At 29.8% G+C, this 13583-nt stretch overlaps 2 protein-coding genes across 2 annotated transcripts; one reads left to right on the top strand and one right to left on the bottom strand.

Annotated features, from left to right (window-relative positions):
* On the bottom strand, positions 1504 to 2968 carry LOC107614748 (F-box/kelch-repeat protein At3g23880-like). The gene has a single exon (XM_016316886.2). It carries the CDS (start codon positions 2932 to 2934, stop codon positions 1654 to 1656), a length of 1281 nt encoding a protein of 426 aa, XP_016172372.1. The 5' UTR covers positions 2935 to 2968; the 3' UTR covers positions 1504 to 1653.
* LOC107614749 lies at positions 8547 to 9098 on the top strand. The gene has a single exon (XM_016316887.1). The coding sequence runs from the start codon at positions 8547 to 8549 to the stop codon at positions 9096 to 9098; it is 552 nt and encodes a 183-aa protein (XP_016172373.1).

The following is a 13583-nucleotide window of genomic DNA, read 5'->3' as shown; positions in this document are numbered from 1 at the left end:
CAAATTATTTTTACTTTTCAATTTTTTTAAAAAATAATTTCTTTTTAGAAAAAACATCCAAAAAAGTTCTAATAAGCACTTTCATGATAAAACACATTTAAATAATCCGAATCATTTTACAAGAGCATGATGATAAATAATATATTTACAGAAAAGAAACTGTATAACATTATGACTCATTTTTCAAATCAATTACGTGTCAAGTTTTTGGATAACTAATTGAGTTGTACAAACTATTAAAGAACTATAGTCAAAGATCAAAATTATCATTATTTGTACAAATAGAAAACTATTAATTTTAAGTTGGTGTTAGGTAAATAAATCTTTTTTTAAACAGGTCTTTTTTCAAGTAAATTTCCAATCAAGTATGCACAGGCTACATCAATAAATCAATTGATTCACAAATGAATAATAATCGGCTAGACTTGGAACTACAGAAATTCAAAAAGAAACTAGCTTGTTATGGCAAAAACTAGGAAGAGAGATGTGTAAGTGAACATGTTAAAAAGTAAAAACTAAAAATTAGTGATACTCCTAATCTACAAGAGTTTTGAAATAAAATGACAATATAACACAATAATGAGAAACAGTTCTACATCATCGATTAACACCATTTCCCTATTCTCTTGAACATCTTTACATAAAAATGATAATTAATATATAAACGTTTGGTGTGTCAACTAATAATTTAATCAAACATGTTAACTCATCTCATCATTTTTAATTATTAGATAAAAATGCTGCGTTTATTTTTGAAAACAGGATACTAAAACAGAGACAATACAACAGAAATATTAAAAATTATCCTTTGTGTATTGTATTTGAATACGATGTATAAAATACTAATGTAATGTTCAGTATTATGTTTGGATATATATGAACAAGACTAAAATTAAATATTATATAAAATGACTAAAATAACCATGTGATTCAAATTTTCTGCATCAAGTACAAACTAATTCAATAGAGAATACGCAAGAATACGTAGTATAGAGGGATTACAAGAAAAATTGGTCGATGAACTAACAAGGTCAAAATACTATTGAAGTAAGAACGATAAAAAAAGAAATTATCCAGCCTAATAAAAAATTCTACAAGAAAAAGAGAGTACCTGAAAAAAAAAAAAAAGAACAGAAGGAAGAGAGTACCTAATAACGACTAATCTCAAATTACGGAAATAAGAAGGGATAACAGTGAAATAATAAAAAATATCTATAGACAAAAGGAAAAGAATTAATAAAAGAGTCTGTGTCCATTTTTCAAGTATCGTGTCTATCGTTGTCCTTTATAAAAGAATGGATACAAAAATATAAAAAATGGTCCCGGAGACAATGTGTTCAGTGTCTATATCTCTACCTCCAAACACTTTTTAAATATTAGTTATTCATATTTCTTTGTCCTGTCTCCGAAAATAAACGCTACCTTAAATAACAATTTAATCAAATATATCAAATTATTTAACCGTTTTCAACGATCCAACTTTGCATCTAAATTTTTACTCAATTATAATCTTCACATAAAAAAATCTTCATATGAGTAGTAACAGTCAACCACAACATAGTCTATATTATTCTAAGAATCAAGATAAAAAGCAACACCTATTGAAGACTGTAAAGTGGAAGCAATGGTTGATCAATTGTCATCATCATCAACCTAGAGCCACATATGGTCAGTTTTAAGACCATAGTGTGATGGTGAAACCAAACTTTCACGATGAAGACGGAAGCATCTGAGAGGATCATCATAGTCTGGCATGTCATCATATGAGTAGTAGTTGATCACAGGATATCCTAACTTATCACCCTTATTTGTAGGATTATACACAACTAATTGTGAACATTTACCATAAGCAGGACGTCTTACCAAAACAAGAAGCAGATCATTTTCCATTATGTGCAATGGTCTTATGGCAATAGCATGAGGAATAAGCTCCTCATGTGGGATCACCAACATTCTAGTCCAAGAATCTTCATTTCCATATTCCTTCATCATCCACAAATCCCACCCCGAACACTGGTATCCATGACAAACACACAGAGAATTCCTTAGCGTTACTAACACAGGCTCGCGATGGATCATGCCGCCTTCAACGTTAGGCAATGCTATTTGACCATAGCTCTCATTTCCAAAGTTGAAAGAAAGAACTACTATCGCAGTTTGATTGACAGGATAGGTAATAGAGGATGCAATTTTAGTAGCTAGCCAATTAAGTGTTCCGGTGCCGGTCACAAATGTTCCATCCCAGTCCAGAGTATAGAGAGGAATATCCTGAACGGTTATCCAGGAATGCGCGCCAAAGGTGTATATTTTGGTGGAATTTTTAACAACCGTGAGAATCTTGAACTTGTCATTGACATGATCATAGCCAAACCCAAAAGTGGAGATAAGAGGTCTCTGTTGTTGGTCATATTCAGAATGAAGTGTCAACCATTCTGACGCCAATCCAGTGCAAGGATTCAACAACCTCACTTTGAAATCAAAGCTTGGAAGATTGGTTAAGCATAGGAACCCATTGCAGGAGCCCGTAATGTTCACGTTATAACCTTCCACGGCGAAGTAAACCACTTCGATACCGAAAGAAAGGTTCTCCAACAGAGATTGAATGGGGATAAATCCAATTTCGTTGTTGTTGAATCGGAAAATGTTGGAATAGACCAAGTGTAGTTCGGAAATGGCTGGTTCCGCCATTATTGAAAGTTGAACTTGGTTCTTGATGAAGTCGGAGCTGGAGATTAGGGTTTTCCATGACTTGCAAACACTCTTGAATTTCAGAAGGGACCTGGCTGGAAGCCTCAATAGGATTAGCTCTATGAGCTCAGGCGGCAAGATTGGTAGTGTCGGTGGGCGCAGTGGCGGCGGCAGCAGGAGTGAAAGCAGTTTGGACCACTTGGTGGCGGCTCCAAACACCACCTTCACAATAGCATGTGCCCCCATACTCGAGTATATTAGGGAAAATGACTAGCTAGTGGTTTTATTTGATTATATTCAAGTTTTTAATCAAATTTTGTAAACCATTAATGTAACTAATTTTTATCAGCAAATAATTAAACTTAATTCAAATCAATTACGTGTCAAGTTTTTGGATAACTAATTGAGCTGTGCAAACTATTAAAGAACTATAGTCAAAGTTAAAAATTATCATCTTTATAGTAATACAAATAATAGAAGTTTATATATAAATGGGGAATTTATATGTTAACATGGCACTCATACGATAAATCTCGAAGTTTATTTATTTAGGTGTGTTTTTAGATTTATATTTATACATTATAAATTATTATTTACTTAGGTTATTATTTTCAAATTTTAAATTATTTGTTTGAGTTGTTATATTATTTTTTAATTTTAAATTATTTTATTTAGATTGTTATTTTTTTAATTTTAAATTATTTTATTTAAGTTGTTATTTTTTAAATTTTAGATTGTTATACTTAGGTTGTTATTTTTTAAATTTTTTAAATTTTAAATTATTTTACTTAGGTTGTTATTTTTTAAATTTCAACACTATTTTTATAAAAATTTATTCATTCTTTTTAGCACTATTTTTAAAATTTTTTTAGATATTTTTTAAATTTTTGTAAATTTTTTTCAAAAATTACAGTTACATACTTAAATTTACGTTAATTTAGAATTTAAAAAATTGTTAATATCTTTATTTACTTTATCTGCAAATTTAATTCAAATTTAAATTAAAGTCAATCAAATTTAAAAAATTTTAGTTATGAGTCAACTATAAAAGTATAAGTTATGAGATATGTGTAGCACGACAATTTAAAAGTACATTAAACCCTTTTTTTACATACATCCAAAATCTTTGGATATTTTGCTGGAATTAAAAGTGAGAGGACTCTAAAAAAAGATGACAAATCTACCAAATACACTGCTATTGAATTAGAAATTGAAGATGAGTAATCATATATTTATTTTTATAAATTTAAAAATTTTGATATGTTAATATATTTAATATTAAATATTTTATTTGACATAAAAAATAATGGAGTGTGCACTTTTTGACAACTATGCATATGAATTAAATACTTTTTGAGATCCGACAATAAAGATAGAGCTGTTATCGTCTTACAATTTGTTAGAGTGAAGTTATATAACAGTAATATTTATCTATAATTATGTGAATTTTTATATGTGAGCTTTTACTCATTTTTTATGTGAGTTTTACTCATTTTGTATTAAATTAAATTTTTCAGAAAAAATTGTTTTACAGAATTTTATGTATGGCACAAAGATATTCTTCGATCTTGAAGAAGCAAATGTCATCCAATTTAAAAATAGGTGGGTATATATATTTTTTAATTCTTTAGTTTAATATTATATGTGTTATATTATCCATAACTCCAAAGTTATTTATTTATTTTTTAATTTAAAGTCTAATCACAATGGATTAGATATTGAATAAGTCTATGTTTAACCTTTTTTTATACTTTTTTTTCATTAAGCAGGTACCGAATAAAGCTTGTGTCATTGATGACTTTGACTATGTATGTTTCGTAGTCTTTGATAAGGAGGCAAAACAAATTTTGGAAAAGAGTTGTGTAGAAATACTTGATACACTCATATTGGTAAGTTCTAACTAATATTTATTTCTAAAAACATTAGTGAAGATATTTTTAATGGTATTTTTTATATTTTTATATTATTTATTATTAATATATTATGTAATACCCTGTAGAAAAGAGATCTATCGGATACACCTATACTTTTACTCAATCTAATTGATAAGACCTTTTTCTTCATAGTTGAAGTTCAAATATCTGATAATCCACATTTTTCACCTTCTTATAAAGTTAAGAAGATGACTGATAATGTGAACCTCATAAATAAATTCAAAGAGGCTCACCCTATTCAAATTGTGAGTACAACTATAAGTGTATTTTCTATTAAAAATTAGTTTATTTTTCTCTTCCTTGGTCATTAGTAGTATCTAATTTATAAATAATAATTAATAACTAATTATAATTTTAAGATGCTGACTACACTCGTGGTTTGCTTCCAACTTCAAAGGTATCCTCAATCATTGAAGGAGAAAAAGTAGAAGGTGATAAGGTATTTGTTTAAAAAATAAATTTTTTGTTTGTTTGTTTTTCTCAAAGTTAGATCTTTATTTTATTCAAAAAATATTATTGATAAAATCAAAGATGAGAAGGAAGCCTTTAATTTAACGTAGTATTTTGTACAGAATTTGTTACTTGAATTCTCCAATGAAGTTGCGGATAATGATGAATTCGAAGTGTTGGAAAATGCTATTACACCAACCAAGCGACTATTTTCGGAGTCAGAAGATTCGAAGGTGTAAGGAGATACCTCAACTTGCAAGAAGATCAAGATTGAGAATGAAACTTGAGAATTTGGATGCACATATTTTGGAATTCCTTTTAGAGTCTATCTAATAGAATAATGTCAAGCATATGTTTGTTTTGGTGGAAACATTGTCTTTTCTTGAGTTGTTTTTTTTTTTTGTTCTTTTCGATTTTTATTTTTGAAATTTAGAATTTTTTAAATATAAATTGAAGTTATTTAGTTATTACTTGTGGTTTTATTTTAAATTCGATTCACACTGTTGATATTTTGTTAATTTCTAATTTAGTATTTAATCTCATAAAGTTATAAATTTCTCATATGAATTATTGTTGATACAATTAAGTTAGTTATTGATTTTTAATGTGTACTTATTTAAAAAAATCTAATTATAATTTTTAATTAAAGTATTATGTTTAAAATTTTAAATTTAAATTCAAATAATTTTTTTGAATTTTTAAGTAAGCAATTGGGTTTGAGAATATTTTTTAAAACTTTAGTAAATAGAATTACGAGTCTTATTAAAATGCGAGGTTGTTTATACTATTTAAAAGAAAATTTTAATTTGACATTCTTCTATACTTAATTCTGTTTCTAATGTTGTTTCGACAAAATTGAATTAATTTAGAAAATTTTATTTAAAATTTTAAAATTTGTACTAGCTAATTAAAAAATTATATTTAAAACTTTGAAATTTAAAATTCTAATGTTAATTCCTAATTAAGTGACTTCTTAATTATTTCGATTTTTAAATTTAAATTTTTTTACTTGCCACATTTATAAATTTTCTCTTTACTCAATTCACATCGTTATATTTTAAATTATTTCTACACAATAAAAGTACTTTCATTTTTTTCTCTCTTTTTAAATATTTTTTCTAAATTTACGTAATTTATAAGGTTATTAATTTTTAGATTGTATTTAATTTTATTTATTTTTATCAACAAATAATAGGATTGATACTATTTATGACAAAACTAATAAAAATAATTTTTAAATTAACAAATTCCTATATTCCTAATGAACAACGAACGTTTAATTAAAAAAAATTATTTAAAAATTTAAAATTTATACTAACTAATTAGGAAACTCTATTTAAAAATTTGAAATTTAAAATTTTAATATTAATTCCTAATTAAGGCTCATCATCCAACCTTATTTTTAGAGAAATATTCCTTTAGATTGTTATAAAATAAATGGCAAAATATTTTCTTACTTAACATATTGTTGCATTTTTATTATCACCCTTAATTTATCAAAGCACATATATAAAATAGATAGTTTATTTATAACATATATTTTTTTTATCTTTTTGATATAAGGGATGTATACAGTGAAATTCCAAAAAATAAGTCTACCAAATGCTCATATTCTTTTATAGTTAAGTGGAGACCATAAGATAACAACGACAACTCAAATTGATCGGTTAATATCTTCAGAGTGGCCAGATCCTGTTCGGCACCCAAAATTATTTAAAGCTGTATCTACATATTATGATTCATGGACCATATGGTAGAGCTTTCTCAAAATCTCTCTGCATGAAAGATGGGTACTGCACTAAATATTATCCCAAAATATTCAGTAAAACCACAGTTATCGATGATAGTGGATACCCATCATATAGAAGACGAGACACATGAGTAATTACTGAGAAGAAGGAAGTCCATATGGATAATAGGAATGTGGTTCCATACAATGTATATTTGCTGATGTCTTATAAAGTGCATGTTAATGTAGAGTACTGCAAGAAGTCAAATGCTATCAAATATTTGTTCAAGTACGTGAATAAAGGTCCAGACAGGGTAGCAGTTGGAGTTACAAAGGAAGCTTCCAGAAGAGAGGATGTTCAGGTTATTGACGAGATCAAACAATTTTATGATTGCAGATATTTGCCTGCATGCGAGGCTGTGTGGAGAACTTTAGCTTATGATATTCTTCAGAGGTGGCCTTCAGTGATGAGATTAACTTTTCATTTGCCTAGAGAGCAAAATATCATCTTTAAAGACGATGACAATCTTGAGGAAATCGTGGAAGAAAAGAAAGGAAAATGTACGATGTTCTTAGCATAGATGGAGGCCAATAAAAATTTGAATTTGAATCATGTCAAATTTTGACATATGCTGAGTTTTCAAATCAATTTGTTTATGATAGAGAAGTAAGAGAATGACATCCACGCAAAAGAGGGTATTCTATCGGGAGGTTAAACTATGTTCCACCAAGTACGAGTGATATTTATTATATGAGAATTTTGTTAGCTGTTCAGAGAGATTGCACAATATATGAGTCTATCAGGACAGCTAAAGGAATTACATATTCTAGTTTCCAAGATGCTTGCTATTCCATGAGACTACTGTGCGATGATAGGGAATTCATTACAACTATTAATGAGGTAGTTGAACTTGTATCTGGTCATCAATTAAGAGCTGCTACTGATATCTAGCTAATAGCATTAGCAACCCAAAACGTGTTTCGAATGTAACTTGGACATTATTAGCTGATGAAATACTATATGAGAGGAGAAAAGTTTTGAAAAATCAAGGTATTTTACTATGTCTTTTTTTTATTTCAAGATTGTATTCTCTTATTATTTTTATTTTTATTAATAATATTAATATTTTTATTTTGAAATTACTTATTAAATATTTCATAAAACCACCATGTACTTTTGCTAGGCTAAACATGACTGATGACGAATTGAAAAATCTTTGTTTTATTGAGATTGAAAAGATACTCAACAGCAATGTGAGATCTTTAAGAGACTATCAATCAATGCCATATCTTGAGATGTCTGATGTTCGCCTTTTTTAGAATAAGCTAATAGAGGAGGAGTTAGCATATGACACAAATGAGTTGACTCATACAAACTTATATACGAAACAAAAGATGACTCATGAGAAAAGATTAGTATTCGATGAGATACTCAATGCTGTTATTACAAACTCTGGTAGTTTTTACTTCATTTATGGGCATGGTGGGTGTGGTAAGACATTTATTTGGAATAGTCTTTCTTTTGCTATTCAGTTTAGAGGAAAGATTGTTTTAAATGTCGCATCCAGTGAAATTTCATCTTTACTCCTACCTGGAAGCAGAATGGCTCATTCTAGATTTTCAATACCTATTACAATTACTGATGGATCTACTTGCAACATCAAGCATGACAGTTTAATTTGAAGGATGAGCTGCTCATCTAAAGTAGCTTAATAATTTGGGATGAAGCTCCAATGCTCAATAAAATGTGCTTTGAAGCACTTGATCGGACGCTCAGGGATCTTATGTCAGTTACCAATCAACATAAGATACATCAACCATTTGGTGGTATAGTTGTTGTTCTAGGAGGTGATTTCAGACAGATACTTCCGGTGATTCCGAAAAGGAGTAGACACGATATATTGACATCAGCTATTAACTTATCCCATCTGTGGTCGTTTTGTAAGGTTCTGAAACTGCATACGAACATGAGACTTCTAATGTCTTTTTCAAATCAAGATGAAGGTGAAATGAATAGATTTGCTAATTGGATACTTGATGTTGGAAATGGAAATATTGGTTATGTTGTTGGTGATGAATCAAAAATTAAAATTTCATATGATCTATTGATTATAACTACTGATGACCCTCTCTCTTATTTGGTAGACTTTGCATATCTAAATTTATTACAAAACATGTCAGATTATAGGTATTTTCAGAGTAGGACAATTCTTGCACCCACGCTTGAGAGTGTCGAGAAGGTAAACGATTTTGTGTTGACAATCTTTTCAGGGATGGAAAAGGAGTATGAGTTATGACACAACATGTCAAGCTGATGAGAATGAAGATGTACAATAAGAGTGGTTCACACCAGAGTTCCTAAATGACATCAAATATTCGGGACTACCCAATCACAAGTTGACTTTGAAGCCAGGAGTCGTTGTAATGCTACTGCAAAACATAGACCAGACTTCAAGTTTATGTAACGAGATAAGATTAATAGTTAACGAACTTGGTAGCAACGTAATTGGAGCGACGGTAGTGACCGGTAGAAATATTGGAGATAAAATGTACATTCCAAAAATAAACTTGATTCCTTCAGATTTAGGGTTGCCATTTAAGTTCCAACAGAGACAATTTTTATTAACAGTATGCTTTGCAATTACCATTAATAAGAGTCAGGATAAATCATTATCACATGTAGGACTTTACTTGCCAAAATCAGTGTTCACCCATGAACAATTTTATGTTGCTTTGTTAAGAGTTAAGAGTCGCAGTGGCCTCAGTGTTTTAATTCTAGACGAAGACGGCAATCCAAAGTCATCAACAATAAATGTCGTATTCAAAAAAGTTTTTAATAATATTTAGGTAAGAATAATATTATTTTCATTTTAATAGCATGTTATGATTTACACATTTGTATAAATATTTATTGTAGATATAACTAATTTATCTATAACTATGTTTTCATATTTGAGATGCAATGTGTAACAAGAGCACAACATCATATGTCAATTACTTTTTTAATGAATTTAGTCAGATACTAGGTTGTCGATAAATTTTTATTAACCTTTTGATATAAAATTTAGTGTAAAATTGACATGCTATTATTACAGTTATATATGTTGTTATTTTTTCATGTCTAGCTCCCTCCTTATGGTTCAAGAATATTATAGACTTCAAACTCTTCTATTTGCTTTTTAATTTGAATAAAGATAAAACAACATATTCAGTACATTTATTATATAATGACAATGATCGTATTATACTAAACTCAAAATATTTATGATTATAAAATATTATTTTTAATTTAACATGCTAAATTTAAATATAAATTCGTGCATTTAACACTAGTTACTTGTACAAATAGAAAACTATTAATTTTAATTTGGTGTTAGGTAAATAAATCTTTTTTTAAACAGGTCTTTTTCAAGTAAATTCCCAACCAAGTATGCACAGGCTACATCAATAAATCAATTGATTCACAAATGAATAATAATTGGCTAGACTTGGAACTACAGAAATTCAAAAAGAAACTAGCTTGTTAGTAGGGTATTTATGGGTAGGATGAAATCACATTTAGATTCAGTCCGAAATATATATCGGGTCTATTTATTAGATCTGAACTCGGTTCTAAATCCGATAAAATCTATATACTTTTGGGCCACGATTATACCGGGTGAAAACTGAACCGTTAACATTACATTACCTTGATATCTTCTTGTAAGCTAGCATATGAAAATATCCAAATTTCCAAGACTCCAATCATTATTTGACATGGTAAAATTCACTTAGAAAAATATAACAAGAACTAACCTTTCTCTAAAATCAAAGCATAACCATAATCAATATTAATATTGTCTAGTCACACCAAATATTTAAATCAATACAAATAACACAATATTATACCATTAGTCTAAAGTCTTATGTGTAACACCCTAACTTTTAGCACGTCATGATCGTACAAAAGATAAGGCGTTACTAATCTACTTTTCTTTTATCAACTATTTAATATTGAGCCACTACACGTTAACTTGTCGATAGCTTTTCAGAAAAATAATTTTTTTTATTTTGGTATATACCTCAAACTCAACTATATCAGATAAACATATACTCACATAATTACTATTAATATATAATAATTATTCATGCAAGACTCAAATTTAAACCTACCCCTCTGAAAAAATACAACACTTTAAAATATTAAAGGCGAGGGGAAAATAAAATCTAAGATTAAACCAAAAACTGAAAATACAATTACATATATATGTAAAACTCTATGGATTAGTCGCGGCTCCTCGCCGAGGATTCGTGAACCTGTTGCTGAAACAGAAGATCTGTAGGGGGTGAGAACGTCGTCCTCACATGTTCTCAGTAGAAAAAGTGAATGCCGTAAAAAAATATAAAATAAACTACAAATAGTTAACTCATATCCCAAAAATAGTTTTCTTTATTAAATCCTTAAAATTTTTCCTAAGTCTTATCTAAAGCCGTTTAAAGTCCTTTCTTTAAATCACATCACTAAGAAAGTCATCAGGGCAAACAACACAAGCAAACAACACAATCACAGAAAAATAAAATAAATAACCACAATCAAATGCAAGTGCGCAAACAATTTATGATGCATGCCTGTTCCTAGCGTAGACCATGAGCTCATGCGTCAGTTGTTTCCCTGCAACCCGATGTTACCCAGAGCGAACCCCGAATATGGTTCTTTTACGGTGTCAGTTAGACACCTTGGCATCATGGTTACCTGTGTCAGTTAGGCCTCATCATAATAACATTTTAATGTGTATCAGTTAGGCGAACATTCCCGTATTAGCAATCTCAGTCTATCAATTAGGTGGGCACTTTCACATTAGCAGTTTGGCACAAGACCCGTTTAACATACAATTTTCATTTATTTATTTCATTCATTACTTTCATTTTCTTTTCCTCTAAGTATCCTTTCCATTCTTTAATTCCCACTTTCTTTCCTTTCCATTATGCCTCCGCTTCACCTTACAACTAAGCATACCTCCGCATCACCAAGAAGCTAAAAGTATATTCGCATTACCGTGAAACTAGGCGTACTTCCACATCACCATTTAACTTTAAATGTGTCCTAAGAATAACTTACACACCTTTGTTTAACTAAGTTCATACATTATGCCAAACCATTTGGCCAAATTTCCTGAAATTTTTATGGAGAAATCTTGACTTATTGAGGTTTAGTAGAAAAATAATTTGGATTGAAAATCATGTTTAGATTGCTCCCAATTTTTATTTTGAGTTGCTGCCAATTATGCAGAATATTCTGCATTAAGTAATTTAACAAACTTTCATACCAAACTATATATTCAAGCCTAAAATTTTTCTAAAACCACAATTCCGACTTTCTTTTGACTAATCAAAATTTCTACTATCCTCAACACAGTCCCAACTTATTCTTAACACAGTCCCAACTGTCCAAAATTATTATATCCTCTTTTTATGTCACCATTCTCAATTAAACTATCATAGATGAACTTACCAACTTCTACCCTTTGCTCAATGGTGTCTAGCCACATAATTAGTCACACAGTTCATTTAATCCATCATCAATCAGCTATATTTAGTTACAATAAAACCCATCTCAAATACAGAGACTCATGCTACCAACTAATTCAATCACAAAATATGGCCAAACAAATTCCGCACATAGCAACACAAAACTTCAAGTAACATTATCAGACCCACAATTCACTAAATAATCATTCACAGCGAAAAAAATACAAACTCAATAACATTATAATTATTAATATATTTGTAATTATCTACTATACTTTTGGGCATTCTTAAATTGAAAACGATTAATTTTAAAATAAAATCCCTTACCTCAATTAGTCGAACTCCAAAATTAACCCAACAAACCCTCTTTTGTTTTGAATTCGCAGCAGCGGCGACACCCCAGTGCAATCGAAATAGCGGCAGTAGCATCAATTGAAACAGCAGCAACGCCAATCGCGCGCCTACGATGGTAACAGTAACAGCAGCTCCGATGCAGAACCAAGGTAGCAGCAGTAGCTTGTCTTCTCCAGCAGTGGTTCTCATAGCAGCGCCATAAGCTCTATTGGGTAGAGAATGATAGGGTTCAGTCATGGTAGAGTGAAGCAGTAATTAAAAATGGCGACACCCACAATAGCAGCAGCCCCAATGGCGTCTCCTTTCACTCTTGACAACGACGATGATGGCAATAGTAGCGCAGTCTCCCTCTTTTCCCACCATGTGCAGCAGCGACACCAACCCCTCCTTCCCTTCTCCTCTCTTTTCCTTTTTCTCAGCTCTCCTTCGTTTTTCTATCTTCTAGGAACTGTTGTTATAGAATGAGTAGTGAGGAGTGAAGGAACGTGGCTGAATGAGTAAGAAATAAGTGTCATTATGAGTGAGTCATGGTGATGGAGGAGGAGAAAAGAACGCATGTTTATATGTTAGAGAAGAGAGTGATAAGCGTGTGTTGGTGAGATGAGTGTTATGAGTGTCTGTAGCTAATTCTAGGGTTAAGAAAATACATACTAATAGTATAAAATTTTACAAAATCTTTGCATTAAAATAATAATTTAAAATTTGATTATAATACCAGAAATTATTTTGGAGATATATAAAATTTATCAACATACTAACAAATTCAAATAATTATTTTAAATTTGAAAACTACAATAATCAAATTAATCATCTTTTATGAAAATTTGAGCTCAAAATAATAATTATTCAATATAAATCATATATTTTTCATCACTTGTAAATTACCGAAATTCTAATTTCAATTATACAAATTAACTCAT

Source organism: Arachis ipaensis, chromosome B09 (assembly GCF_000816755.2).
Source record: "Arachis ipaensis cultivar K30076 chromosome B09, Araip1.1, whole genome shotgun sequence".
Taxonomy (NCBI): Eukaryota; Viridiplantae; Streptophyta; class Magnoliopsida; order Fabales; family Fabaceae; genus Arachis; species Arachis ipaensis.
Note: the sequence above shows the minus strand (reverse complement) of the source record. Positions and strands in the feature narration are given on the sequence as shown.